This window comes from Psammomys obesus, unplaced genomic scaffold (genome assembly GCF_907164565.1).
Source record: "Psammomys obesus unplaced genomic scaffold, mPsaObe1.curated_primary_1811, whole genome shotgun sequence".
NCBI lineage: Eukaryota > Metazoa > Chordata > Mammalia > Rodentia > Muridae > Psammomys > Psammomys obesus.
The window spans coordinates 15,678,808-15,703,608 of NW_026596085.1; the positions used below are offsets into that span (position 1 = coordinate 15,678,808).

Sequence of the window (24,801 nt, forward strand, 5' to 3'; positions counted from 1 at the left end):
CAGGCACACATGCAAAACATTGTATACATAATAAATAATCTTTTAATTAGAGTGATAGATAGATAGATAATAGATCGATAAAAGTTAACCGATGAGGTAGCACACGCCTTTAATCCCAGCACTCAGGTGGATTTCTGTGAGTTCATGGTCGGCCTGAACAACATAGCAAACTCCAGGTCTGTAAGGGTTGCACAGTGAAACCTTGTCTCAGAAAAGTGTCTTCTGACCTCTCTATGCACCCAATGACCCCTTCACACATCGTACACTAATAATAATAATAATAATAATAATAATAATAATAATAATAATAATAATAATAATAACGATGATAATAAATAGTGATTTTAAAACAAAAGCGAAATGGGCAGTTGGGGGATGCAGAAGAGATCCTGGGTCAGCTGCAGAGGGTGTGGGAAGGGGGTGTGTTCCCCGGGGCCCCAGACTGCACACTTTGGTAAACACAGTAAGAAAACCTTAAGGCTGCTTGCCTGTTCTTCCAGGCTCCCCTTCTCCCAGTCTCTAACATTTTCACTCGCAAGAAGTTTGATTGGACATTTGCCGGGTTTGTTACTATGTCATTTCTAAGAGCAAGCAGGAAACACTCTGGAGGAGCCTGGGTGAGAATTGTCACATTCACTCGGAATTCAATTACCGAGACAGAGACCCAGCCGCCTTCAATTTCCTTTGGGAACGGTGGAGGCAGCAGGTGAGAGCAGGTAGCCGCAGATACAGCAGCCAGAGCTCAGGGGATCCTGCTGAAGGCAGCTCGGAGCCCCGTTCCCTCCTAGTCTTTAATTCCAAGATGTGACGTTTCCTGACAGGTCTCCTCCGCCAACTAGCAAAAAGCCCAGGCCCAGGGTGACTGGAGGCAATTTCCTAGAGGGTGATTGCCATGTCCGTGGCCAGAGAGTCAGGACTGCCAGCACATCGGCCTCACTGTCACTGAGATCATGAGCCCCACTGAGGTCCCACAAAGTTCGGTGGCATACATCTTAACTGGGACCGACCGGGACTTCAGTGTGCTTGCCCACCCCCGAATTCTGGCTCCTGCATTTAGAAAGGTCAGCTCTTCTGCAGACTGCGGCACACAGCCAGAGCTGCACGGTGCAGCTCTGCAATCATATGTCCACCCAACGGACAGCTACTGGACACAGATGCCATCCTAGGCACCGGACAAGAGAGGACAACACATGGGGGGGTGAGACAGAGAGTGGAGATGACAATCAAGGACCACGAACAGACACATGACAGGTCCAGGGGCGGTGAGCGTGATGGAGAAAACGTTGCCCCTACGGACAGGAGTGCCCGCTTCCACGGAGTCTCACCACCTGCCTCCTATGTCACAGGTCCCAGCAGGGACACCCACAGCTGCGTGTGTGAACAACACGGAGTACACAGCAAGCCAGACCCACAGGCGTGCGGCCACCAAGCACAGGGCAGAGCAGGGCCCCGGGGAAGAAAACAGGGAAGGAGGGAGGGTCAAAGAGAACCCAGCATGCCCTCTTGTCCCATGCCACTGCCTGGGTCACCTGGGATGGCAGAGGAAGAGGCAACAGAAGAGGGAGGGAAACCGAGTCAGTCAGCACAGGCTATAGGATCTTTTGCCCTGCGACCAGAGGCCTGAGACAAGGCATCGGCTCTTTTCTTCCTGTGGCCTCTCCCTATGTACCCACAGGGCTGTCCCTCTGTGTGCAGCTGTCTTCCAAGCTCCTCCACCTATTTTTTTTTAAATGAGATGGGGTCTCCCTATGTAGCTGAGGCTGGTCTTGAACTCTCTGTCTTCCAGCCTGAGCATCTCAAGTGCTGGGACTGGCAGGTATGCAGCACGTCCCCTGCTAATCTCTTTTCATAAGGACTCTAGACATACCGGCATAGGTATGACCTCATTTCAAATTAATTACTTCTTTTTAAAATGTGTCTCTAAATACAGCCGTATTCTAAGGTCTGAGGGTTAGGATGCTATCTTAATTAAAGCTACTATTTCTGTGATGAAACACCATGCCCGAAAGCAACTTGAGAGGAAAGGGTTTATTTTGATTATACATCCCAATCATAGTCCATCATCAGAGGCAATCAGGGCAGAGACTCAAATGGGTCAGATTCTGGATACAGGAGCTGATGCAGAGGCCACGGAGGGTGCTGCTTATGGCCTTGCTCCTCATGACTTGCTCAGCCTGCTCCTCCCACCCCTACCCCTTTCGTGAGACAGGATCTCTCTACATAATCCTGGCTGTCCTGGAACTCACTACGTAGACCAGGCTGGCCTCAAACACAGAGATCTCTGCCTGCCTCTGCCTGGGATAAAAGGTGTGCGTCACTAGGCCTGGCCTCATCCTGCTTTCTCAACCCAGGGCCACCAGCCCAGGAGTGGTTCCACTTTCCATGAGCTGGGCCCTCCCCCACTACTCACTAAGAAAATGCCCTACAGCAGTGCTTTCCCATCTCCCTAATGGCTGTGACCCTGTAATACAGTTCCTCTTGTTGCGGTAACCCCCAAGCATAAAATTATTTCCATTGCTACTATATAATTGTCATTTTGCTACTGCTATGAATCACACTGTAAATATTTTGGGAGGTAGAGGGTTGTCATGGGGGGTTGCGACCTACAGGTTGAGAACCACTGACCTGCAGGTTGGCCTACAGTCCGATCTTACAGAGGCAATCTCTCAGTCAAGGTTCCCTCCACTCGGATGATCCCAGCTAGTGCCAAGTTGACATAAAGACTAGCCAGCAGCGATGTCAATAGATGAATGTGGGGCTAGGGGTTATGACTCAGCCCGGGGAGGCGGGTCCTGTGTCCCGCTTCTTGCCCTAGGTCTCCATGATGCAGTAACTCCAGAAGGCAGGAAAAGAGATTTCTCTGCATATCACCCAGGCATTGATCTGCAGACTGCTAAGGGTGACAGATGTGCCATGGCCTCATCTTCCAACGTGAAAGAGAAAAGGTAAGGTGACCTTCAAAGTACAGCATGCGATTGAGGGTGTTGGAACGCACGAGGGAGGCCTGAAGATGTCCCGGGGAGTACCGGCTGGCCCAGGAGTTCCAGCCAAGCTGAACCCCGGCCTGGCACAGAGAGCCCCAGTTGTTTCCAGCCTCTCTCCTCAAGAATAGGGGCTCCTCTGGGTGCCCTGGTGGCTCACCCAGCGGCCCACACCATCCTCATCATTCACTCTCATGCACTCAAAACACCTCCTCAGGCTGGGGACCTACCTCCGTGGGTAACTCGATTGCTTTGTGAAGCATGGGAACCTGAGTTTGATCCCCAGAACACAAAAAGCCAGGTGTGTTTCATGTGCAGTCTGTATCCCAGAATTCCTTGGGGAGCAAGAATGAAGGCGTAGGCAAGAGATGCTCCAGAGGCTAGTCTAGCCTGGAGCAAGCAAAGGACCCTGCCTCACATACAGGGTAGGGAGAAAAAAAAGCCTGAGCTCACCCTCTGACCTCCACACATGCACTGTGGCACACGCATGCCCACATTGACATGTATGCACCCACACCCAAAAACATGTAATTCAAATTGATAAAAAAATAACCTCTTCCACCCCTTACTCCCATGTGACACTTCTCATGGTCCTTTCCCACATGCTGATCTCACCAGACTTCTTTGCTGGCTCCTCCTCATCCTGACCAGTCCCAGCTCCACCGCCTCGGCCTTGTTGCTCAGCCGGCACCCCCTTATGTAATCTAGAGCTGCCGTGGGGAAGCCCGAGAGCCCACTGCCTGCATCAAGGCCACTCCTGGAATGCCCAGTCACAGGGATCACGCGAGTCATCATCACGTCTAATCAGAAACGGCGTCGCCCACACAACCAGGCAGATGCGCCGGCATCGCTGGCGTCCTCTTCAGCCCTGAATACTCTTCCCATTGTCCGTTTCTCCGTCCGACCAACCCACTTGACATAAGAGGCTTCCCAGCTGCTTTTTCAAGTACTGGAGATATTCAAACGAGAGGGAATAACAACCACTCCACAACACAAAGACAGCAGAGCCTGGGCAAGCCCAAAGCCTCGTGTCACACAGTTTGTCCACGTTACACAGCAACGGGGTGGGGTTCAGGTCAGCGCTGCCTCGGCCAGGCAAACTGAAGACGGAACCAAAAAAAAAGATGTGCTCTCAAAGATGGACCAAGGGCTGCGTCAGTGTTGTGACAGCCGACCACGGCCAGCAGAGACGCAAAGCAAGAGCCTGTCCTGTGAGCTGAGACTCAGCGTCCACTAGAGGAACTGCTCCGGTGAGAAGGCATTGCCAAGGGTGTGCGCGTGTGCGCATGTGCGCGTGTGCGTGAGCCTGGTGAACTCCAGGCTCAGTGAGAGTAAACCTTCCTCTAAGACCACATTTTTAACCAAACGTCCACGTTCACTCTTGACCATTCAGCATCCAGCCCAGGGAGGAGTTTGGGACCCCCTGCCAGGGAATGGTGTCCCGAGGCTCTAAACACCGCCTCCCAGCAGCTGCACTCCATCTCACTTTGCAATAGGAGTCCCCAACTCCTGCCCCAGCAGCAGGCTCCAAACAGGCACACTCACCCCCAAAGCCTCACTCATCGGACCCCCAGCTCTTTCCTGGCTCGCTAATTCCTCAGTCCACCTCCGTGGCCTCCACCCTCCATTCCTGTGGCAGCTTTACCCTCCAAAATGTTTGTCCACGTCTGCGTTCCACCCCTGCCAGAGCCATTTCTGAAGCCTGGGGCTCTGCAAAGAGCAGCCTGAGCCACATGCAGCTCCACTCTGGGTGCAGAGTGGGTGAGCTTCCTCCTCACCCACTCTGCACCCAGAAGCCCGAGTGACCCTTTGTAAGATCCCACAGAGGTCATGGCACAGCCCCGTTCAAACTCCCAGCGGCTCTTGTGACCTAGAGGGAAACTTTGTCTACCGGATCTGGGCCTGTATATCTTCCCGGCCTCATCCCAGATCCCATCTCCCTCCCTGCTCTACAAACCTGTCTCAGCCCCTGTGCCCTGCTCAGCCACCGGAGGTTGTATGTGGAGCTCTGTGGTTGTATGTGGCTGTGAGCTCCCCTGAGGAGTCACCATGACCACCCAGCCACTCAGCAACTCAATAACCTCACCACTTCCCTTTTTCATCACCTTGGCTAAGGATCCATCGATAAACTGGCACTGTGCACCTTCGGCACTGTGAAGCAATGGGCCCTGCACCAGCTCCAGCAAAAAGGCCTATTTAGTAACACCAAGGAAAGTGCAATCAGGGCTGGAGTGATGACTGGGCAGTTAAGAGTGCTGGCTGCTCTTTCTGACGATCTGGGTTCAATTCCCAGCATCCACATGGCAGCTCACAACCATCCATAAACGACAGCTCCAGGCGCTCTGATGCCCTCTTCTGGCCTCCACAGGCACTGCAGGCAAGTAGCACACAGACAACCATGCACGCAAAACATTCATACGCATAAAATCAAAATAAATAAATCTTTAAAAAAAAAAGAAAAATAAAAGGGAGATCAGATGAACCTACATTAGTCCATCTTCTATAAGACAAGATTCCCAAGTCCTTCAACGATGTCATAAGCGATGGAGAGAAACAAAAGGGTTTGAGGGAGATGTTTTGAGAAGTCAGGAAAGAACTGGGTAAAATGCCCCGGATGAAAAGGCATTTGGAGATGCTGGTCACTGGGCCTGCCCTTGGGCTGCAGTGAGAACCTGCTGTGATAAGAAAAAAATGTTTACAATCACAACACAGGTACCTCAGGCACCTGACAAACAGCTGAAAGAGAGACGGGCTGGTGCCCAGGCTGTAGCATTCATTATTTTTCTTTTTTAAACGGGCTTTTGTTACGTAGGGCAGGCTATCCTTAAACCAGCAATCCCCCTGCCGCAGCACCCCAAGTGCTGGGATGACAGGCATGAATCACCACGCCAGGGCAAGGCATCGTGACTCTCATGGCCTTGCCATTCCTCACCCCCGACTTCATTCTTCTCCACTCTTCTCCCGGCCACTCTTCCCTCACCTTTCCCAGGAGCTCAGACCCCAGTGCTTGGTAAAGCTACCCACTCTGGCCATAGGCACCTGTATGACCTTTCCACTCTTCAGATCCACAGCATCTGTCACTGGCTGCTCAGACAGACCACACACCCCAGAAGGGCAGGGTAGGTAGATGTCTGCTTCATGAGCCACTGACCAGAGCCCAGCATCCAGCAAGGCTCAGGAACATTGGATGGAGAGGTTGCCCACCTTCCGTCTTTCCTCCCATCAATCTATCTTGGGAACATACTCAATCATCCTCAGCCACAACTTGGGGACAGTAAAGCCTGGAGGCATGAGTCAGGACAATGACACGTTCTCTCACGTGGCTTTGTTGAAGACCACAAACCTAAATGTGTTTATAAATGGATAAAACAAGGGTGGCCAGAGGGCTGAGATAAGGGGCATGACTCTCCTCTGAAGCCTGTTTCTTTGGTCAAGGAGGGCATGTGCTTCCAAGAGGACCTGCTGCGGCTCCATGGCTGGGGACTCACTGTCCGGCAGAGACACCATGAAGACAGGTGGCAATGAAACCACAGCTAGGGCCACAAGGTGTGAAACAAGCTCTGGGTCTGTTCCCAAGAGCCCAGGGCAAGGAGGATGGTGCTACATGGCGGGGTCCTGGCACTCACCCAGTAGTTTCTGGAGCACCTGGCCGTCGTACAGGTCCTCCTCCAGCTGCTTCACAATGATGCGCTCCTCCGCCAGCACGTCGTTGATCCAGTCCAGGAGCACCTGGGGCAGGTGAGAGATGCCGGGTAAAGCCAGGGTCAGAGCAGGTGCAGACGGGAAGCTGCTCAACCACACAAGTGCTGCCTGGTGACCACAGAGGACAACAGGTGTCTGTTGGTCCATGGCCAGGGTAGGAGTAGAGAGCCAGACCCACGCATGGAGTTGGGACTTCCTGACAGTTCCCAGCAGGGCCCCGGCAGAACCAGGCAGGCTGCGAACCTACAGCAACCGTGGTCCTGCCGGGGCTGATACAAAAGGTCCCAGCATGGTTTTTGTTTGCCACACTCTGTAGACTGTCCGGCCAATGGAGAATCCACCTGCCTCGTCCCGCAGACAACAGAGCTGTGCGATGGTCACCCCAGTCCACCTTAGAATGTTTTCCTGTTCCTGTACAAAAACCAGGCCTGCTGCCCGAGGCTCTGCCCCTCTCCATTTCCTGTAGTCAGTGAGATTACACAGCATGTAACTCCTCCCTCTTGCCTGGCTTTCCTCTTGGCATGGTATTCGAAGCCCACTCCTGTCACAGCTCCTGCCTCTCCCCAACTTCCGGCTGAACACCTTAGCACAGCACGGCACAAATGTAGGGTCATCGTATTTGTCTCCCCCACGGCTGGGCCTTTGAGTCGTGTGACTTTCTGTCCGTCACACTGCTGTGAACACTCATAGTCAAGTTTCTCCTTTCCATTTTTTCTTCCCTGCCTTCTCCTGAAGGCTTTTCTTAACAAGTTTTTTTCCACTCAGCGCACTGGAAGACACACTGTGGAGGCAAACCACCTTCCGCTGTTGAGTGTCTCTGGGACAGAACAGAGGGCTTCCCAAGGATGGTACTTGGGAAGGGCTGCCAAAATAAAGCCAGCTCTACTCACCATCCCACCCAGAATAAAGCCGATGCCCACCCAGGCTGCAGTCATGACAGTTGGACTGTGGGTCTCCATGCCAGCAGAATCAATTAAGCTGTCTAATTGGACCCCTTAACCCCTGAGAGGTGGAGGTCTCTGGCCACTCTCAGAAGGATCAAAGTGCACAAACCCGAAAGTACAGGTCCCATTAATCTCTGAAACAGCAATGACCTGAGAAATTGGTCACAGAGTCCTGACCTGTCAGGTCCCATCAAGTCCCATCAAGTCCTGACCAGCTTCCAAGTGACTACAGGTGTGGCGAAAATTTGGGTTTCTCCAAAAAACAGAGGAATATTATGGCAATATGTTTTTGTTTGTTTGTTTTGTTTTCTACTCACAGGTGTGGGATATGGGGCTGCCTGAGGCTGCCCACAGCAGCTGGCTATGATTTGCCTCATGCTCTAGTGGAGGTGTGATTTTGCCAGCTGAAGATAGCTTATGTTTGGAATTCTGGGAATGCCAGAAGTTCCTCTTCAGAGGGTCTATAATGACAGAGACTCATGGGGGCCTGTGGCGGCTGCTGTACTCCCTGTTGCTGATTGCTGGATTGCTGCTGGTTACTGGTTTGCCAGTTGGAGAGATCCTAAAAACGGAGATCAAACTTGCCCCAAGGAATTTGATGCCCCTAATAAGCAGGAAGTAGTCGAATGATATTGATGCTTCTCCTCCCACTTTTCCCTCTACCCTTCTTTCTCTCCTACCTGGTATTGGTGGACTGGAAGGGATGGTGTAGGGAGGTAGGAAAAAGAACCCAATAAAGTAGCCAAGAAGCCCAGCTATACATGGGAGACTGAATCAGATACTCAGAGGGAGCATGGAGCTTATGAGTCAAATGTGGCTAGGGGAAAGGGCCACCCAGCCTTGCAGCCTTTTGGAGGTGTCAAAGTACCTTCCGAGGGGAGGAGGACAGAGTCAGAGACCTCTCCAGCTCTCTGGCTGATGGGACTCTAGTCTGGCCTGTGTTCTCTGGCCACTGGGCTGTCTCCTCTGGGCAATGAAGACTAGGAGATAGGGCCTGGCTGGAAGAAAACAGGTTGCAAAGGGCCCTATCCTGGAAGCCCGCTTGTCCTCTGCCCAAAGGTCTAAGGTTTGTTCCCACACCAGGGGCTGCAAACCACAGCAAGGATTTCCTCGGGACAAAAGAGAAAGACCTTAAGTTCATAAGGAATGGCAGAACGATAGTATGCTGAGGTCACTGGGGTTACAGTGGCGGATGACTTGTGTCAACTGGATGTAGCCAGAGTCACCTGGGAAGAGCAGCCTCTGTCGAGAAATCACCTCCGCTAGACTGGCTGTAGGCGAGCCTGTGATACAGTTTCTTGATTGATAAGGGAGGACCCAGCCCATCATGAATAATGCCACCCCTGGGCATGTGGTCCTCCTGGGTGGAATAAGAAAGCAGGCTGAGCAAGCCAGTGAGCAACACTCTTCCGTGGCTTCTGCTCCTGCCTCCAAGCTCCTGCTTTGAGTTCCTGAGTGGCTTTCCTAGCGATGCCTTCCAGCTGTAAGTCTCTCCTCTCCAATGTGGTGTTGGTAACTGTTGGTCACAACAGAAACCCTAAGACAATGGGTAAGGGTGAATCGCCTCTGCCAGTTGTTAAGAAGGGAAAGGAAGGGAAGGAAGCCACAGATGCTGTCCCTTCATTTCTAGGTTCTCCCCTGAGGATAAGAACATGAGTGCCCACATCAGAGGCCACCCTGGGAAAGTGAGGACGAAGAGAGATGCAGTGGAGTCCCTGTTCACAGAGGCAGTCGCCCGTCATGGGTGTTAGGCTGAGAAGGATACAGGCATGGGACATCCATCTCTGTGTCTCTGGCCACTCCCCTGAATGCTCACTCGTCTCATCACCCTACCCATCTCGGTGGTTGTTAGAACGTGCCAAGCACCGGTATACCACAGGACCTTTGCACCAGTGACTGGGCAGTTGGCCATGATCTTCACCTGGGTACTGACACGAAGATCTGCTTAAATGCCACCTCGCTGACTGCCCTGCAGAAAACAGCAGAAGGGGCTGAGGTTTCGAGGGAACCCCTGCCACCTGATTACGTATTCACTTGGTCCTAATCACGTCTTTCTCCCAGGTACACGGTGAGCTTGGCGAGTGCGCTGTTTTGCTCAGCACTTATCCGCAGTGGCTAAGACAGATGCAGACTCAAGTTCTCAAACAAACCAGAGAACCGCCTGGGAAAATTCACATCTAGAAAGGATGTGGACCTTTCTATAGGACTTTGCTTCCAGGGGCTTTCTTTCTCAAACACAGCCCTGCTAGGAAATCTTGAGAGAACGCTTCTTCTCTGAGAATTGAAAAGTTAAAGGAAAATGAAACAAACAAAAACCCCACATCTAGATCAAGCCCAAAGGCAAGAACAAAAGGGCAAAAGCTCAAAAAACAAAGTCTCCATGATGGGCCAGGCTCTCAGGTCTAGGAAGCAAAAATCCTCTCCTGTCTCAACACCTCTCCCCCAAGGAGGTGCAGTTGACTTGGGGACATCACCCATCACCCCGTTGTTCTGCTCCGGGTCATCCTTCTTAATCTTCCATTTCACAAAAGAGCTTTTAAAGATAGCATCAGCTATTATTTTTAGGGACTCGCTCATCTGCCAGCCCCGGGTCCTGCGGGCGAATAAGGAGGACATATATTAATTATGTCCTTACACGGTACTCGATCATGGCTAGCTCTAGGAGCTTGCTCCAACCAGAATAAAACGTTACTTTCCCCCCTTAGTCCCTCCTGAATTGTAATCGGGTCTGCGGTCTATCTTCCCCAGGGCCGTGACAGTAACGTTTTAATCACTTCCAAACAGAGTCCAGGGCTGTGTTGTCCTCCGGGGATGGAGACACACCTTACTGAATGGGGTGAGAGCCAGTGAGGCCTGAGCATGGCAGAACACCTCCCCTTGACCCGGGCATGAGAGGGGAGTGGGGAACAGGTCCAGGACAAGGCTAAGCCTTGCCCAGCAACTGAACAGTGAGATGTGAAACCTGCTCTTGGAGGAAGATGCACTCCACCCCCTGCATGAGATGTCTCGCTGCTTCTGGCTGTCATGCTTAAAAGGAAGGGCTGTGTAGGTTTGAGGGGGTTTTCTTCCCCACAAACTGATGCTCCAACATCAGTGCTCTGACCTCAGGTGTCTGGCAGTCAATGTGCTGTGACAGTCACTGGCCAGGGTAAAACATCCCAGGTCGTGGCCTCAGTCATTGGCCATCAGAAAAAAGAACCACCTTCCAGACCCCTCCCCTCCCAGAAATCAACAGGGCCAAACCCTTGACCGTGCATGTGTGGGTCTTCTTAGGGATCAACCTCCGTTGGAAGCTAATAGGGAGCTCACCAAATGCCCTCATTAGCAGTGACCTGGGTGTGGCCAAGAGTGTGTGAGGCAGAGGACATCTCACACAGGAAACTCAGAGGGTTTCAGAGCTCTGTGCCAGGCCCTGGGGACAAGGTGGGACTCCTTGTTGGACACTGAGCATGGAGGCCTCTCCCTAACAAAAGCACAGGACACTTTGGCCTCCAACACACTAACAGGGAATCCAGGTTGATTCCAGAGGAAATGGCCGCAGGAAGAAACGCCAGCAGCAGACACCAGGGTGAGTCTTTGAGGCTCCTGGGCCCACAGAATGCAGACCCATTTCTAAGGTGATGCCCAGCTGGCCAATGTACAGTCCCCACCAGACCTGGTGCCTCTCCATGCCCATCATCAGATAATGAATGGCCAGGGGTCAAGGCGCTCCACTTTCCTCTGAGCTGGGATGAGACCTTCATCCCTTAATGACCCAGTAAGCACGACAAGATGCTCAAAATAGTTTTTAATAGTCAGCCTCACTCCCAGTGCCCGACCAGCCAGAGCCAAGGACTTCAGACAAAAGGCAGAGGGCAGCTCACAACACTTCAAAGATGACAATCCTAAAGTAGTAGGCAACAGAGAAGGCCACCAAGACAGCAGAGGGAAGACACACAGAGCAGAGAGCAGGAGAGGGAGGAACAAGGCCAGCCAGGCTTCCTCAGAAACTCAGCCCTGGTCCCAAAGACTGGGAAAGGCAGTGAAGGACAGACAGCCACGGCGACCATGTCCAGCAGGACAGGATGTCAGCCAGACCCAGCTGTCCTCTGGCTTGCTCAGGCCAACATAGCCTGCTTGGGGGATGGGGTGAGCATGGGTATAGTTCAGCAATGAAGAAAAGTCCTGGATGCCACCCCCAGCTCTGGGAGATAGCAAAACCATAAAACAAAACCTGTCTCTAGGCAGCACCTTCACAGGTGTCCTCTAGAAGCTGGGCCACTGATCTGCAACACGGACAATGTTCTGAAACTCTGAGACCCACACGGTGACCCCGGGCACTGAGGCTCTAGAACCACCTGCAATCAGGAGCAATCACAAGGCCCCGACCCCTTCTCCCACAACATTCCCTAGATCCTGATCCCAGTGCCCAAGTGTGCCTCCCCCAGAAAATGGTGCCTGTCACCAACTATGACCACTAGGACAGTAGCTCCCAGTGTGTCCTGATATCCTTCTGGTGAATTAGCAACCCTGATGTAACTTGAGACCCCTGAGATTGCCAGTAGGTCTCAGAGGAAACTGTCCCCTCTAACCTCATACCCAGAGGGTCCCTGCTCAGCATAGCGGCAACAAAACCACAGAGTGTATGGAGCAGAGGGATGGAGGGTGGAGGCAAGGAATGAGAGTGGAGAGTCTGAGCAGAGCAGACCCAAGGGACCTGGTCCTGTGGTGACCCTGGGGACAGGCCAGACACTGAGTCCAGTCCTAGCGCATCTGGGAGGGTGGGCACCCCACACTCATAGCACAAGTGTGATATTCGGGCCAGCTACTGTCAGGACGGAGAGGGAAAACACCCACAGTCCTCCCTCCCCAGGAGCAGGCTCTAAGCACACACAGGCTTCCCAGTACATCTGACCAACAGGGCTAGCTCATGGGAGCCATGGGACCTCCCTCCCTCCCTGAGAAGGTTGACACTTTGAACACCCTTCCACGAAGCTGTAACAGTAGCTGATGAGCCCCCCAAGTTTCCAGGACTGCTCCCCTGTGCGTGGTATTTACACTAGTATGGGAAAGCGGTAGGCCAAGGCCAGCCTGCTGTGAGACGAGATCTCAAGCTGGGGTGCCCAAAGTCTGCTCTCCCGGCAAGTTCAGCTGCAGGCAAAGGGACGGTTGCGGAAACAAGGGCATCTCAGGGACTCGGCCCCTGTTGCCACCCCTGCTGGCCCATGTGGATGGTGAGCTACAGTGGAGGAGATTTGCTTCCTGTGGCTGCTCTAGAGACTTCCACAACTCCGGTGGCTTTCAGCCATCCCATGCATCCTGGGATGCATGCTGGAGGCTGGAAGCCCTGAATCGGTGTTACTGAGCTGAGGTCCAACGTCAGGAGAGGAGAGCTGACCCTTCGGAGACTCTGAAAGGACCCTGCTTCCCTGCCTTCTCCAACTAGAAGCTCCCACAGACGTTGGCACACAGCTATCATCCTTTGCTTCCCCCTTCCTTGACACCTCTATCTGCAGCCCCGGCCCCTCTGCCCAGTTGCAATGATTAATGTGTTTTGTTTTGTTTTGTTTTGTTTTGTTTCTCCAGTTTTTGGTTTGTCTGATTGATTCTGCAGGGGGTGGATGTTGGTTGGGTTGGCTTTGGGTTTTGTTTGAGACAGGGTTTCTCTGTATAGTCTCTGGCTGTCTTGGAACTCCGTCTGTAGACCAGGCTGGCCTCAGGTTCACAGAGCTCTGCCTGCCTCTGCCTCCCAAGTGCTGGGGATTAAAGAAGTGTGTGTGCCACCCCTGCCCGGTGTAACGGTTAATCCTGTCAACTTGACACAATCTAGAACCAACCGTGAGGAGTGTCTATGCTGGGCTGGCCTGTGGGCTTGTCTATTGAGGGCCTGTCTTAATTAGGTTAATCTCTGTGGGAAGACCAAGCCCACTGTGGGCAGCACCAACCCCTAGACCTAGGGGGTCCCAAACAGGATGAAAGCGGAGAAAGCTGCTGAACGTATCGGACAAGCAAGTGAGCATGCATGCATTTATTCTCTCTGCTCTTCAGCTGCTTCAAGTTTCTGCCAACTTAACACGCCCACAGCATTGGACTATAACCCAGAACTGCAAACTAAATAAACCCCTTCTCCCCATACACAGTGAGACCCTGTCTTAAAAAAAAAAAAAAAAAAAAAAAAAAGAATCACCCCTCCAACCCCTCCATACAGACATTTTCAGCTCATGTTTCTACAAGGGCACAGCGAGCAGCCCTGATTCCTTGGTCCTCATGAAAGCTCAGTCACATGGGGGTGGGGTGGGTATAAGGCTCCCTGCTGCAGTGAAGGTGGAATGGCCAATAGAGAGGCATCTATTTCAGGACACTGTCACACTCAGCATTTCAAAGCGCCTAGGTCACCCAAGCCAACTCCGGGTCTCTGAGGTAGGACACCATCTGCCTGCCTCTGTCTCGGGTGGGGGTCCTTCAGGAGCCCTACTGTGGCTTAGAGCTGGGCAATCAAAGCCTCGGCCATGTTCTAGAGAAGAGCAGGCAGATGTCCCTGGCAGCCGCTGAGCCACAGCCCCACCCGGCTGTTACTGTGACCTTTGAGAACAGAGCCTTCTGCTTTCCCACCTGGCTGGTTTTCACATTACCACACACTGGTCCCGGAGTGTCTTAGTCTCATTCTGTCACTGTGTTAAAACATTCTGAACAAAAGCAGTTTAGGGGAGGAGAGGGTTTACTGACGGACACTTCCAGGTCAGTCCATGTCGGGGCAGGAACTCATGCAGGAGCTTGAAGCAGAAACCATGAAAGATCACCCACGGGCTCATACTTAGCTAGCATTCGTTCTAATATAACCTAGACTGACTGCCAAAGGAATGGTTCCACCCACGGTGGGCTTGGCCCTCCTGCATCAAACTTACCAATCAAGACGGCGGCCCACCCACATGCCCATTGGCCACTCTGATTTGGGAAATCCTCCAACTGTGATTTCCTTTTTGGGTGACTCCAAGTCTGTGTCAAGTTGACCAATTAAAGCTAACTAGGACACCAGGGACCCTCTTCAGATGACGCCATAGTATGTGGTAGAGAGAGACAACAACCTGCTCCCCGGAACAACTTGAATCTACACCCCGTGAAGCTACAGACAACCAGGCCTGTAGGCGGGGTGTATTGGCTCAAAACAGACCCTGCACAGCCCTTGTTAGCACCATGTGACAGCCCCAGAAAGGCCCTGGGCTGCCCTAGCACATGGGAGCACCTAGAGGACCCATGTTCGCTCCCATTCTTCAGCCCACATTCCACTCCTCAACACCTCTTTCTAATGTAGACTCAATGGTCATTTCAGGAGCCTGAAAGCTCAGGTCCTCCTTGTGTCCACAGGAGCCCTGAGCCTCCAGAAGAAGGCCTGGGGCCAGCAGGGATGTTCCAGCCCTGCTGTCTTAATTAGGTTAATCTCTGTGGGAAGACCAAGCCCACTGTGGGCAGCACCAACCCCTAGACCTAGGGGGTCCCAAACAGGATAAAAGCGGAGAAAGCTGCTGAACGTATCAGACAAGCAAGTGAGCATGCATGCATTTATTTTCTCTGCTCTTCAGCTGCTTCAAGTTTCTGCCAACTTAACACACCACAGTTCAGACTGTAATACCTCACCTTGACCAGCTCCTTGAACTTGGGGTCTTCTCTCGAGGTGGGATCAATCATGGTACGCTCCTCATTCTCTTCTGCCAAAGACGGAAAAGACCAGAGTGAATGAGGGTAGGGGGGAAGATTGACAGAAATGCCGGGGGTGGAGGATTTCCTGATCACTCCTGTGGGGCAGGAAGCTGGTGGAAAAGCAGAGATCATCATGTCCTCCATGAGAACATGTCACACGGCCTTGTCAGCCACACACCAGGATCAGAAATCAATCATACAGGGCAGCAGGAGGAGATGAAGCCAGACTCTGTCCCCTGAGTCTTGGACTCCAAGCAGCAAGTCTAAGCCACACTGCCACAAGTAAAGAAAAGACAGAGTGTGGCACCCACAGTGGCCCTGGAAGTGCCCTGCCAGAACCAGAGGACTGAAGAGAACTTTGAGCACCCGTAGTTCCTGGGCCTCTGTTCACTGGTCCACAGGAGGCTGTGTGCAGCCAACGGAGCATGTAAGGAAACAGATGGGCAGGCAGTATCATATACAAAACAATATGTGCACCGCAGTCTTAGAAATAGCAAAGACACACAAAAGGATGACATTTTACCCACCTCCCCTGTGGGTTTCCCCTCAAAGTTCTAGCCTGGCTCTGACAGACAAAAGGCCAGTGCAGTTCATGGGGAAAACGGGACAGAGAGGTGGGGGAAGGAGGAAGGAATGAAGACATGGGAGCCAGAACAGAAGGGACCATGTCCCACTGAAGCCAGTGTGCCAGGGGTATGCTGGCCACAGCGGGGATCTGGGGGCAAGTCTGGCTTCCCAGGCGGAGAATAGCCCGGAAGCACCTGCTGCTACAGTCAGTTGCAGCAGCAGTAGCAGGCACGCCCTTCCGTGCGGAGAGACGTCACGGAGCAATGGTCTTAGGTACCAGGTCATTTCTGGGCCACAGGCTGGGCCACACCTGCTTCCTCCCTGACGACTTTGTCATGGAAAATCTGGGTAGACAGGGACCTTCCTCTGAACCAGGCTTTGGAAATAAGCGTGTTCCATACCTGCCTTCCACACTAACTTGCTGCCGAAACACAAAGCCAGGAAAGAGCACCTTGGCTGCCACCCTGTCATCGACCTGGCATGAGCCAGGGGGCCTTCCCCACCCACAATTCCCACACAGCCAGCTGCAGGCCCAGCATGGCTCTTCAGGGCAGCCATGGTGATATATGGGATGTCTGGGAGGTGCGCCTAGTTTCTGAATTTCTTCATGCTTTGAGATGCTCATCCCTGGGAGATTTGTCCTCCAAGGGTAGCTGTCCCCAGCCTCCTCCTCTAGGGGCTCATGCTGTCCCACACCCTGAGCCAATACTCTAGGCCTCATTTTCCCTCATCCTGTAGGCCAGCTATCAGCTAACTCAAGCTGGTCCTTGTACCCGGAGCTCCTAGGGTTACACCATCCAGCTCTCAGCTCAGTAACCAAGCCAAGTCTTCCTCCTTCTTCTCCACTGCTTGACCAGCCCTGTTTAGCCAACTCCTGGAACTGTGACCATAGCCAGCCATGTTCTCAATGCTAGTCAGCCATCTACACTAGGATGCCGAAGAAATTGCCCTTGAAGGCAGGGGCAGAAGCCTGCGTCTCCCTAGAGGTCTCTGAATAAGACTCTGGTTCTCACGCACCATCCACCCATGTGGGGTCCCCCACCAGGGATGGACACCAAAGGATGCCAAGGGGGCCAAGGTACCTAGCTGGGTGTCTTCAGGGTGGATGTCCACCAAAGCTGGGGCCATAGGAGAATTGATGGCGCTCTTGCCTTCCTCCTGCAAGTCAGTCACTGTTGAGAAAAGAGAGACAGGGTCAGTATACAGGGAGCCCAAGGGAAGAGCCCCATGCTCCCAGTGTCGCTTACACGGATATCCCTTCATGGTGGGAAGCCCAGAGAAGCTGGGGAAGCTGCTCGAAGTACAGAACGCCAGCCATCTTGCTTAGCATTAAGCAAGTTCTTGATTCCTTTCAAGGATGACCAGTCTGCCCATACAGACATGGAAGCTTGAGGTTGCTTCTAATGATTTTCAGACCCGCCTGAGGCTGCTTTATCGGCAGCAAGGGCAGCCGATAGGTGGAAATGGCTCCTCTCTCTGGCAGAGCTGTATCTGGGGTTATAGACCTGAGGTGTGAACAGGCCTACCTTTCGAACTTGGGTGTTCAGAATTTAAAGTGTGCCACAACCTCTGGGACGTTAGTCTGAGAAAGGTGTAGTGGACTCTCTTTTGTTGTTGTTTATGTGTGTGTGTGGGGGGGGGGGTGTTTGTTTTTTGCTTTTTGAGACAAGGTTTCTCTGTGTAGCCTTGGCTATCCCAGAACTCACTCTGTAGACCAGGCTGGGCTCGAACTCGCCTGCCTCCACCTCCCGAGTGCTGGGATTAAAGGCGTGCACCGCCGCCACCCGGCTTTCGTGAACGCCTCCATTTTGCACTGTCCTTGCATGTATTTTTAATAGAGTCACAGACCAGAGGCCAGCCCAGCCTGGACATATGCCTCCTTCTAGCTGGGCACAACCATTCCAGACCTTGGCCCTGGGAGCATTTAACCTCCTAGAGGGCATCCACACGCAGCCAGCCTGGATGTCCCCTCTCACCTCACTTCCCACGGGGACTACACAGAGTCATGACAATCCTTACTTGCTGGCGCTTAACCTGGTACAGAAATCTGCTTGGACGATGTCCTGAGCCCAGCACAGGCATGGCCCACGGCCCTCTTTCTCCCCACAGGCTCCACAAATTCTGCAAGTGCATACAGGGGTGCTAAGTCACTAAACCTCTCTCCTGGCCCCTGGAAGAACACGCTTCCTTCTAAGACCTCCTATAGAGATCTTAAATCTCTACAGAGGGTAACAGGATGAGGACAGAGGCCAAAGGCGGTGGGGGGGCGGGGGGGAGGGAACAGACTCTAAGTAAGTGGGCCCGGCATCCATGCTGGCTGCAGGTGGGCCCAGAGACTGCAAGCTGGGCATAAGCAGTAGTCTGGGCATGGTGGGGAGGCAGTTGTGGGGTTCAGACAGTGTGCACCCCAGTCTTATGGTACCACATCGGATCCATCATCTCCCCAGAGACCCCAATGGTCCTGTGGTCACAGCGCTGAGGTATGGTGGGGAAGGGGAAGTATGACGACAACTGTATAGATCCAGGGCTTGGCTTCTTCCTGTCTACAGCAAGCTCTGGAGCCCCGGAGCCAGAAATGGTAGCTGCCGTACCCCTGGACCTGAGACTCCAGACTCCAGTCCCCAAGATCCAGAGGTGACAGAGACAGATCCAGGCCGGCACCTGCCTCTTTTTATAGCCATGGGTGAGAGGCGCCGACCACACATCCTGCCTGAGGCGATCTCCAGGGGCAGGTGTCCCGCCACGCTATCCTTCCTCAGTGGAACTTAGAGATGCCCCTCCAAAATCTGCCCGAGATACCAGTCCCCTCAAAGCTTTAACACTTTACCTCACTCGGCACCCACAACAGCAGGTGGTGGGGAGAGCATCACATGTGGCACAAAGGCTTTAGAGCAGGTGCCCCCTGCCCTGCTGGCTGGGAGACCCTAAGCCAGCGCTGATAACCCTCTGACCCCACTCAAGTGTCATGTCCTGTTTTTTCTCTTTGGTCGCCAGGCAGACTGAAGAACACCAGTCCCCAGCTTGGAGCAGGACACACCAACGGGCTCTTGGGACATGGCTGTGGATCCGGTTCTGGGGATGACCCACCTTCTGCCTGCAAAGGACAGACACTGACTCTAACATCAGCAAAGATGCTCACGTTCAGCTTTTTTTGAAAAGGAGACCCTCACAAACCTATGTTCGAGGCCACGGTATTCACAACAGCCAAGAGGCAAAAATAGCACAAATGTTCAAAGATTAAAAAAAAAAAAAAAGTGGGATTACTGGCCACATCCATGGGGATCCATAAAGATGACTCAGTCATGAAAAGGCTCTTAACCTCTAAGCCATCCCTCCAGCCCCTACTGATCATTTCCTAATCCCCCAGTCCTCACCATGAGTCTGTCAGGGAAGCAGGCAAACATCAAACCTCTTCATGAGTCAGGGACCACCAAGGGGTTGTGGACTCCCTTTACTCCACCTCCCAAAGACACACACAGATCCATCCTGAGGCACCAGGCTAGTTTAGAGAACAGACCAAATTCCAGCAAATGCTTGCACTTCATAGATGAGATGGAGAGGCTCAGAAAGAGGGAAAAAAGACAACCCTCCAGGGAAATTCAACTCCCCAGCAGTCCAGTGACCACAGTTCCCCGAATCCTACCCAACTAACATCTCAGAGGAAAGCACATGGGGTCCCCTACACCCAGGGCCAGGCGCAGAGATTAGGTTGACCATCAAAGAATAGAAGACAGTTCCAGTGGAGAATGAGGTCATCCAGGGAGACTTCCTTGAGCCACACAGGAGAATCACAATAAGGAATCACCCACCATTCCTCTCAGAAAGATGGTGGAACACGGGGCGGGGGAAATAGCTCGGTGGAGAAGGTGTCTGCCAAGCAACCATGAGGTTCCAAGTCCAACCTCCAAACCCACATTAAAAAGCCAGGCATGGCTGGCAGCGGTAGTATATGCCCCTTTAATCCCAGCATTCAGGAAGCAGAGGCTGGAGGATCTCTGAGCTTGAGGCCAGCCTGGTCTACAGATACAGAGAGAGAGTTCCAAAACACCCAGCACTACACAGAGAAACCTTGTCACCAAAAAAAAAAAAAAAAAAAAAAAAAAAGCCAGGCATGAATGGCCCCTGTAATACCAGTACCTGAGAGGCAGAGACAGGTGCTCCTTTGAGCTCACTGGACAGCCAGCCCAGCCCAATCTACCAGCCCCAGTCTCAGTGAGAGACCATCTCTCAAAAAGCAAGATGGACAGCCCAAAGGGTGACCCCTGACCTCCACGTGCACACACACGTACCTGCACACGCATGAACCCCAATCACAGATGAAATTTAGAACAGCAACAACAATAATAACAAAGACCCTGGAACCACTACACTCATCAACCCCCTACAAGGCATGGGGCATGAAGCCCAGGGCTGGGAGAGGACAGGGTGGGACTTTGAACCTGATTCCAAAATCTCAGAGGGTAGAGGGGTGCAGAGGAATGCCATTATCAAAGCACAGAAACTAGGTCACATGAGACAGAAATTTGCACACCGCCCTTGAACATCAAACACAGCACTAAACAGGGCCAGGGACTGTGTGACTGTGTGACCTTAATAAACAAGAAGCACACACGCAGAGCCTGCCAGGCTGCGATCCACACGCTCTTCCTCGGGGTGGGCCTTCCTGTTCAAGGCCTTGGGGAAACACAGACTCGGAGCCCAGGGAGAACACTGAGAACTTGGGCCAAAGCCTCCACGTCCAGCTCAAACCTTCCTCTGCTACACACTTGCGGCCTCAGGCGAGACCCCTGCACCTCACTAAGCCTCAGTTTCCCCACTGTGGCACAGGGGGGAGGAGTCCCTGCTCACAGAGGTCTTCAGAGGGATGGGAGGTCTGGGGCACACAACATCCGACTCGGGGTGCATATATAGTGTAAGCTCTTGGGGGTGGGGGGCACTGCTGTGACTGATGGTGGCTACCTGGGGAGGTTCAGGAGAGCCACTGTCATGAAAGAGCGAGGAGGAGGTCTTTCATATGGTGAGAACCATGGGAGACTCCCTGAAGGAGGAGGCATCTAAGGAACTGGTCTTGAAAGAAGGCCAGCCTCAGGAACAGCTCTGGAGACGACAGAACAGCACATGGTGGGTGGGACCCAGCCCAGGGGCCCATAGACACCAAGGGTTGGAGGGGTCCATGGCCCTAGCCTGGATCCTTCAGGTATCTGACTCTGCATTGAACAGTTCCCAGTGTAACTGGGCAGCTTCAGAGGACCCACCAGTCTTGGGAGGACAGTTTCTGAAGAGCCTGCATCTTTCACCCCACCAGCAACCAGCCCAGCAGGCTAGTGGGGTTCAGTGAATCTCAGGAATGCTGAGATTTTTAAAGTTATGGCTCCGATGCCAGGAGGACACACACTTCAAAGATGAGAAGCTGCTGGCTGAGCCCAGTCCCAGTCCTGGGATTGGCTTTGTGATGACACTGACTCATTGGAGCCTGCTCTTTTCCAAGCATCCTGGGTTCTGCTGTGAATGCCCTGTCCACATGCAACCCAGCGGCCAGATGTGAAAAAGTGGTTATCAACGTGGTCCTCCTGGCCAAGGGGCCCTCTTACTACACCAGATCTCTAGGGCCTGTGGAGAGAGTTTTACAGAAATAACAGCTGAGGACCAAAAGGAGGAAGCCAGGGAAAAAAAAAGAGAGAGAGAGATGGGGGACAGAGAGGGATGGAGTTGAAGGCCAGGGAAGAGGGAGGGGAGATCAGAGAAGGAAGAGAACAGAGATTGTGACTTGAGGCAAGCCTCGTCCACTCCAAAGATTTGGCAAGGCTTAAAAAGCTAGACTCAGGGACACTGACCTTCAATCCTGGCATGGAGAAAGCAGAGACAGAAAAATCAGCTGAAGGTCATTCAGCCACATAATGAGTTTTAGGCCAGCCTGGGCTACGGAAGATGCTGTCTCAATTTTTTTTAATTAAAACTTTAAAAAGAAAACAATTGAGAGAGAGAGAGAGAAAGCCACCTCCCCTGATGTACAGTCACAGGAGGAAGGAGATGGCTTCAGAGGCTCACCCAGCCATCACCAGGAGCCTCTTAAGAGGCAGCTATTTATACCTCAGGCCAAGCGCACTGCTCACAGCTTTGATTTTATTTTTTTATCCTTTTCTTTGTATGGCCCCATTTATTTATTTATTTATACCCAGACACTTAAGAGGAAAAAAAAAAAAAAGATTCCTGGGCAGCCTTTTTTGTTTCCTTTTGACACTATTAGGAAAACACGGCTTTGAAAGCATTCTGGTTGAAGAACAAGCCTCCCTCTAGGTGGAGGGAAAATGCAGGTACATGCAGCTACCCTCAGCTTCTCATTCCGAGACAGGGCGATAGCGCGTCTCCTGGAGAAGTGGGGTGCAAGACCCTCACAGTGGAAGGAAGGTTCTGCTAGGACACAAAAGCCAAAAGGTGTTGGGGGTAGGAACGCCTGCAGGGTCTGGGAACCAGGGCTGTGGTGACTCCATTTACTGACATCACAGAGCAGCTGCATCAAGCTGTCCACGGGGACCTTCTGTACCACATATACACTTCTTGGTTTTCACAGAGAACAAAGGACCATGGCAGGGAAATCTCAGCAAACTCACTCTGAAACAGGATCAAAGCAAAAAAAAAAAAAAAAAAAAAAATCTCACAAAATAAAAAAATTTAAAAAATAAAAAAAAAGGGGGCCATGCCACACCTTGCCACACATCAAAAGAAGAATTTGAAGCCAGTAGCAAAGCTACCTCCATTTGGGCCACTTAACCAGCCCTCCGCAGGCTGACACCCGGCAGTGCCCTGCACAGATCTGCTCAAAGACAGAGCGCTCTAGGGAGCCTCAGAAGAATGGAGGGGACAAAGATCCTATTGTCCATCTCCCCCACCTCTGCTCCCAGCCAAGGGGGTGCAAAGGCCCATAAGCCAGCAGCAGAGACCCCAGGACACCTCTGAAACACCAGGGAAACAAGAGTTTGCCGTGAATTCTCTAATTCTGTAGACGTTCTAATTTCCCATCTACGAAGGGCTTCTTCAGAGAGGTGCCGAAAAGCAAGCGAATTGGGCTGCAGAGAGAGGTTCTCCCAACTCACACAAGTCAAGATCTGACCTAAATAAGATCTAAGTAAAGAGCGAAAAATGTCACCAGGCTGGGCAGTGGGGGCTGACGCCTGCTGGCGACCTTGCTTACATCTGCAGACATGTGAAAGGTTGAGGGACGGAACTCAGGAAGGGGGATTGTTCCTGACAGTTGCACACATCAAGGAAGACCTTGATGTGCAAGGCTGGTCTGTGACAGCCAGGTTCAGCACCAAACATGAGGACCAAACGTGGGACGGATGAGACCACACTCAGCGTGAAGTGCGGTGAGGCTAGAAGCTCAGGAAAGTGTCTGAGCCAGACATGGGGAAAGAGGAAATGATATTCAAACATTGTGTGGCAAATGCCAGAGACATGGCCTCTTTGCCATCAAGGGGCCAGCTGGACTACTGTTCATGAGACATAGGTTTGTTTTTCTCACACAGGCCATGCTCCAGTGTGTTAGCTCAGTAATTTCTAAGAGGGGGGAGTTTCTGTACTGAGTTGGCAAGACCTAGGAATCGGATGCGACAAGGACTTGAACCGTTGATTTATGGGCTTGTTCTGCTGGGTCATAAGGTTCCAATCTACTTCACAAGATAAAATAAGTTCAGATGCTAAAAATAAAAGTGCGTGCATTTTAATAAGGTACAATGGGAAGAAGGCCGCCGGCCAACATCAGCAGCCACCCGCTGAAGATGCTTCCAATTGAGACTGTGTAAGTCAGGGCCCTGGAGCTTCTGGGATCCCAGGAATGCTGTCAGGAGGGTGGGGCCTGCCTCCAGGTCACCTGCTGACAGCCAGCTGCATACTTCGCTCCAATAGCCAAGCTTGCACTGGCTCACTCCAAAGGAACCAGCGTGATGGAAGAATGAGGCACAGGCACACCCATGCTAACTAAGTCTTCGAGAGCCAAACCTGACACCGGGACACTCTGGGCCTTTCGGTAGACTATCATTTTAAATAGAGCTGGGTCCCTTCGAACACAGTCATCTTCCTAGCACCCCCAAGATGGCCCTGTCATTGCCCAGAGTGGACAGGTCCAGAGTGAAGCCCACACTTCTTGGTGGTCCTCAAAGATTCCTGATGAGGGACTGCCATCCCACAAATCCAGCCGAGCCCTTTCCTCCACCTCCGTTCCTTCCTCAAAGCCTATTGGAGCCTGGGCCTGTAGCCCACACCCCCACACTTGGGGTGCCCTTCTCTTATCATACCTCTTTAGATGTGCCTGGGGTACACTCTCAGTGCCCACCTACCCTGGACGGAGCTTGAGCCAGGTTCCCACAGTTCACCATTCATGTGACAATAGTAAGCTCTTAGCCTGGGGGCGTACTTGCCCCCTTGCGCCCAGAACCAGGTCTCAGACCCCCACCGTGGTCATGCATCCAGCACAACGCCAGGCCCAGGATGCATCCACAGAAGAGACATGGGAAGAGGAGGACAAAGGATGTCAGCCAGAGAAAGCTCCCCAGAACAGACGGTGACTGTCACCTACGCATCACCTCGGGCCACTTCACCGGAAGGAAAAGAGGCCTCCCATTAAGGCTCACATTAACCCAGCAGTCTCGGGTCACCGAGGACCCAATTACAACAATACAGCCTTGATGAGGCAAGGGGAAGGATGCGGCCTGGAGATTAGGGATTGATTGGAGCAACTAGCCTTGGACCACGCTCAGCCTTCTCTACTTTGAAGCGTGGACTGACTATTCACACAGGTCTCCCAGAGACAGAGACCCCCATGCCAGGCAGAATGTGTCTGTCTTGGGAACTAGGTCTGATCACTGCATGATGCCTGGTATCGTGTGTGTGTGTGTGTGTGTGTGTGTGTGTGTGTGTGTGTGTGTGTGTGT

At 52.5% G+C, this 24,801-nt stretch overlaps 1 protein-coding gene across 1 annotated transcript in view; it reads right to left on the bottom strand.

Annotated features, from left to right (window-relative positions):
* Positions 1 to 24,801, bottom strand: part of Parvb (parvin beta) — an 83,100-nt gene that overhangs the window by 24,917 nt on the left and 33,382 nt on the right. The window contains exons 2-4 of the mRNA XM_055626964.1: positions 16,954 to 17,043; positions 15,242 to 15,312; positions 6,608 to 6,710 (exon numbers count right to left, since the gene is read on the bottom strand). Coding sequence (XP_055482939.1) covers positions 6,608 to 6,710; positions 15,242 to 15,312; positions 16,954 to 17,043 — 264 coding nt within the window. The remainder of the gene's footprint in view (positions 1 to 6,607; positions 6,711 to 15,241; positions 15,313 to 16,953; positions 17,044 to 24,801) is intronic.